The sequence below is a fragment of the Belonocnema kinseyi genome, chromosome 2 (genome assembly GCF_010883055.1).
Source record: "Belonocnema kinseyi isolate 2016_QV_RU_SX_M_011 chromosome 2, B_treatae_v1, whole genome shotgun sequence".
Lineage (NCBI taxonomy): Eukaryota > Metazoa > Arthropoda > Insecta > Hymenoptera > Cynipidae > Belonocnema > Belonocnema kinseyi.
The window spans coordinates 125,119,537-125,125,330 of NC_046658.1; the positions used below are offsets into that span (position 1 = coordinate 125,119,537).

Here is a 5,794-nt window from a genome sequence, read left to right on the forward strand (position 1 = left end):
TAATATTCAGAGGAATTTTTATTTTATTTTAATAAATTGAAGGGATTTTAAAGGGTTTGAAATATTTTAGTGTATTTTCAAACATTAGAAATAATTTTCGGGAAATTTAAAAAGATTCACAGGAAGTGAGGGATTTTGTAGCATTTCAAAGATTTGAAAAGATTTTTAAATATTGTTTGCAATTCATTGTGGATTTCACCCTGAATTCTTATTAATTTATCCTTAATTCTCTTAATTTTTTTGAATTCATTTAAATTCTTCTAAATGCACTCAATCCTAATAATTCAATTGATTTTTAAAATTTTGGTTTAATTCATCCTGAAGTCTTTTAAACTCATTTTGAATTTTTAAGAATTTTATAAAATTAGGTTGAATTCAGTTAAATTTGTGTAAACTCATTTAAACTTAATTCAATTTAAAAAAATATTTGTTTGGCTTGTTTTCAATTCACTTGAATATTTTTAGAGTTCACCATGAATTTCTATGAATTTCATAGAATTCTTTTCATTTATTTTAAATTTAAAAGAAGATCAGTCACATTATTATTAATAAAAAAAGAGAAAAGTCAGTGAATTTTGAAAATTAAGTGTTGCAGCCACCCTAGAAGATTGTAAATGTAGAAATGAAAATTTAGAAACTGTAAATATAAATTTGTAGAACATAGAAGAATTTATATTCTTACCCTCCAAATTAAAACGTCGTTTGATAAACATTCTACGACTTCGGTCACAACTTCGGACCAAGCATAATTTATAACCGCGAGTGGACATTTTTTCCAGTTTTCTTCACATATTTTTCGTACAGGTTGAAAATTGCCACCTAATTAATTTGAAAAATCTGCATAAACAACCAAATTTAAAAGAAATAATTGTAAATAATGCTCATGAAAATGTAGGTCAATGATATTCTAGGTTATTTAAAAAAATGTAATTTTCAAGAAAATAGTTTTGAATGTCAGAAAAGATTCAAAGAAAGAATAAAACTATGTGTTTAATTAAAGACAACTTACAAATTTGTAACGGGGTTTAGGGAGAGTTTTTGGAAAAATTCGACTTACCGAATTGCCAACGCATATCTGCATTTCCCACAATCATTACGAATAGAATAAATCATAAAAATAAATCGGCGCGTGGGAATTGCTTTTAATTTAGTCGAGAACTTGTCATTTCTGACGGATTAAAACTGACGAAAGTTTGGCCAGTTTGGCCATCGTCCCATGAATCGATGACAGTTGCAAGTCGTTGACAGATTCGAATAAAATTCCAAATTCTTAAAAAATCAGGGTCGACAAGTTTTTAAATTTGAAAACTTTCGAAATTCGACTAATCAAAATAACAAAATAATTATTAGAGACTTAAAAGTCTGGCCCTTATGGCCCTAAAAGTCTCCGAAAAAGTATTTTTTTAAACTACATAATTTTTTAATTAAATAGTCAAATTTGTATATAAAAGAATCAATTTAAAAAAAAAAAACGAATTTTCTGCAACACAGTTTAATTTTGAACCAATGAGTTGAATTTTCAGCAAAATAGTTCGATTATCAAATTAAAAAATTAATTTTAAAAACAAAGAAAACGAATTTCAACTAAAACTTTATGAATCTTCAATTTAAAAAGTTAATTTTTAAGAAAGTAGTTTAACAACCCAGAAGTGGAATTTTCAACCTGAAAAGATTTATTTTCAACAAAAAAATGTATTAGCTGAAATTCCAACAGAAAATATTTTAATTTACAATAAAAAACAGTTGTAATAAACCAAAAAAAAAATTAATTTTTTAAAGAATGATCTACTAAAATTTCCATTTAAAAAAGACGAATTTACAACAAATTACATACCTTTTCAACAAAAAAATTAATTTTCTACCAGAAAATACGATTTTTCAACAAATTACATAAATATTCAACTAAATAGTTTGAAAAGTGGGTCTTCAACCAATCAGTTGAATTATCAACCAAATAGTACAATTTTCAGTTTAAAAAATTATTTCCCAACAACAACAAAAAACAAATTTCAACTGAAATTATGAATCTTCAATTAACAAAATTTTTAATATCGAGAAATTAGTTCAACGTGCAACCAAGAAGTACAATTTTCTAAAAAAAGTGTAGAAAACCAAAATATTTTAATTTACAATAAAAAACAGTTGTCAACAAAAACGAATTTTCTACAAAATGCTTGAACCCCCAACTAAAAAAGACGAATTTTCAGCACAATGCATAAATTTGAAATGAAATAGATGAATTTTCAACCAAAAAGATTAATTTTCTACCAAAAATACGGGTTTTCAACAAATTACATACATTTTAAACTCAATTAATTTTCAATTAATTTTAATTAATTTTTAACAAAAAATGGAATAGTTTAACTTTTATTCAATAGAATTAAATTCCAATACAATTTTTTTTTACACAAAACAGTTTAATTTTGGATCAAATTGTTTTAGTTAAAAAAATATAATTTTAAACTAAAAAAGGAGGAGTTTTGAATTAATAATTATGAATCTTTAACTTTAAAAAATGACATTTTAAGAAAGTATTTCAACTTTCAACCGAGAAGTAAAATTTTCAATCTAAAAAAGATGTATTTAGAACGAAAAATGTAATAGTTGAGATTTCAGCAACAAATTATTTTAATTTACAATAAAGAATAGTTGTATTTAACCAACTAGTTAATTAACAAAAATGAATTATGTTACAAAATGCTTGAATCTTTCACTAAAACAGAATAATTTTCAACGAGAAAAGACAAATTTTCAACAAAATACATAAATCTTTAACCAAATAGTACAATTTTCTACCAATTTGTTTAATTTCTCAGCAGAAAACACTAATTTTCTACAAACAGTTGAATTTTTAACCAAGAAGATAATTGCACCGTTTCTTTTTACTGAAAATCGGTACTTTTGAGAGAAAAAATGCATTCAGTTTCAAAGAAGACAACCAATTGTTTGACAATTTTTTATTATGCTGAGTATTATTTATTAATTCCGAATTTTTTATGAATTTTACATTAATTCTAATTAATACAAAAATTGATGTTTTTTAGAAAATTATTCTTGGTGTTATTAAATAAATCTTTTTAATTGAAAATTTAAGTATTCCAATTAAATATTCATCATTTTAACGTAAAATTAATTTTCTTGTTTTAAAATTTAAATCTTTTGTTAAAAATTCATCTTTTTGTTTTAAAATTAATCTTTTCCAGTTGAATATTTATCATTTTAGTCAAAAATTCATCATTTGGTTTAAATTTATTTTTTGAAAATTAATTTTCTTAACTGAAAATGTAACAATTCCATTTTGTTTGAAAACTGATATTTTTCAGTTCAAAATTCAACTATTTGTTTAAAAATTGATCTTATTTAGCTCAAAATTCAACTATTTCGTTGAGATTTGATATATTTTGTTGAAAAATCATATTTTTCATTGAAAATTAATCTTTTTGGTTGAAAATGCAACTATTTGATTAAAAATTCTTCTATGTTGTTGAAAATTCATGCATTCTATTAAAAATTGATGTTTTTTAGAAAATTATTCTTGGTGTTAATAAATTAATCTTTTTAATTGAAAATTTAAGTATTCCAATTAAATATTCATCATTTTAGCGTAAAATTAATTTTCTTGTTTGAAAATTTAAATCTTTTGTTAAAAATTCATCTTTTTGTTTTGAAATTAATCTTTTCCAGTTGAATATTTATCATTTTAGTCAAAAATTCATCATTTGGTTTAAATTTATTTATTGAAAATTAATTTTCTTAACTGAAAAAGTAAGAATTCCATTTTGTTTGAAAACTGATATTTTTCAGTTCAAAATTCAACTATTTGTTTAAAAATTGATCTTATTTAGCTCAAAATTCAACTATTTCCTTGAGATTTGATATATTTTGTTGAAAAATCATATTTTTCATTGAAAATTAATCTTTTTGGTTGAAAATGCAACTATTTGATTAAAAATTCTTCTATGTTGTTGAAAATTCATGCATTCTATTAAAAATTGATGTTTTTTAGAAAATTATTCTTGGTGTTAATAAATTAATCTTTTTAATTGAAAATTTAAGTATTCCAATTAAATATTCATCATTTTAGCGTAAAATTAATTTTCTTGTTTGAAAATTTAAATCTTTTGTTAAAAATTCATCTTTTTGTTTTAAAATTAATCTTTTCCAGTTGAATATTTATCATTTTAGTTGAAAATTCGACATTTGGTTTCAATTGTTGTTATGGAAAATTAATCTTTCTTACTGAAAATTTAATTATTCAATTTTCGGTTGAAAACTAATATTTCTCAGATAAAAATTAAACTATTTGTTTATATATCGATCTTCTTTAACTGAAAATTCAACTATTTCGTTGAGATTATTATATGAATATTAATTTCGTATTCTATTTTGAAAATTTAAATTTGTGTAATTTTTGGATTTTAAAATTTTGTTTTTTTTAATGTTTCAGGTACTTGGAAAGGTGCCGACGATTTCCGTCGATAAGACAGACGGTTGCCAGATGTATTTAAGTCCCGAATCGCTTGCTGTGGAAATTATTTCTAGTAAATCAAGTGAAATGAACGTAATGGTTCCTAAAGGAAATGGCGATTACGTAAGTGGTTTTTCTACAAATCATAATTATAGATTTTCCCATTTTTATTATTATTATTTACTATTTGAATGTTTGGAAGTTTTCTTGAATTTTTCTTGAATTCTTTGGAAGTTTCTAATGTAATGATGAAATTCTTTTTGCAAATTTTTTTCCTTTTTAAAACCATAAAATGTAATGATAAAATTTTGACAACACTCAGGCCTCGAACTTACCACACTTTTTATACTGTTTGATACTTTTTTTTCGAACGATGACACTCTTTTGATACTATTTCAAAATAAAAGAAAATGACACTGAAGACATTTTTTTCTAACAATTGTTGAATTGAACCAAAAAGGACGAATTTCCATCAAAGTATTTAAATTCTTAAACAAAACGGTTGATTTTAAATCAAACAATTGAAATTAAATACTTGATTTTTTAAACTAAAATCAGTTTTTAACGAAAAGTGAAATAGTCGAATGTTGTTACTTAGATTAATTTTTGATTTAATTTTCTATAAAATTGTTGAATTTCGAACCCAAAAAGAAAGATTTTTCACCAAAAAGATTATTCTCAACGAAAAATGTAATATTTGATATTAAAAAAAAATGAATGAAAAATAAAAAAAAACAGATTTATCAAACAAAAACGAATTCCAAAGAAAGCTCTTGAATTCTGAACTAAAACAGCTTAAATTTCAAGCAAAATGTTGCAATTTTAACCAAAAAATTAATGTTCGACCAAAAAGTATGAATTTTTTAGTGAACAATTGATTTTTTTAAACAAAATTTAATTGGCAACCGCAGCAGATAAATTTTTAACCAGACAGTTACATTTTTTAACTAAAAGGTCAAATTTCTTTAAAAAGAGATGAATTTTAAACCAAGAAAAATTAGTTAGTCGAGGAGAAAATAATTAATCCAATTTTTGAATTTTCAAGCCAAAAAGACATATTGTAATCAAAGCAATTGCATTTTCAACTAATTACAAAAGTTAAATTTTTTACAAAAGTATTGAATTTTAAAACAAAAATAGTTTTATTTGAAATTTAAAAAATTAACTTTGAGCAAGAAGAAAAACTAGTTCTCAACTAAAATTGTGAGTCGACGAAAAATGTAATAATTGATACGAGGGTAGTTCAATAAGTCCTTAGAATGAAGTATAAAAACAATTTTTTTTGGGTAAATTTTTTTTTATTTTTCAACATAATCTCCTTGGAGC

At 23.0% G+C, this 5,794-nt stretch overlaps 2 protein-coding genes across 3 annotated transcripts in view; one reads left to right on the plus strand and one right to left on the minus strand.

Moving 5' to 3' along the window:
* The window catches only part of LOC117168283, a 15,724-nt gene extending 14,516 nt beyond the window's left edge, over positions 1-1,208 (minus strand). Inside the window, exons 1-2 of the mRNA XM_033353803.1 lie at positions 1,058-1,208; positions 683-819 (exon numbers count right to left, since the gene is read on the minus strand). Of these exons, the coding sequence (XP_033209694.1) occupies positions 683-819; positions 1,058-1,094 (174 nt within the window). The 5' untranslated portion in view covers positions 1,095-1,208. The remainder of the gene's footprint in view (positions 1-682; positions 820-1,057) is intronic.
* LOC117168284 (adenylyl cyclase-associated protein 1) overlaps positions 1-5,794 on the plus strand; it is a 66,150-nt gene that overhangs the window by 56,094 nt on the left and 4,262 nt on the right. For both annotated transcript variants that reach the window (XM_033353805.1, XM_033353804.1), the window contains one exon: positions 4,448-4,591. In XM_033353805.1, the coding sequence (XP_033209696.1) occupies positions 4,448-4,591 (144 nt within the window). The remainder of the gene's footprint in view (positions 1-4,447; positions 4,592-5,794) is intronic.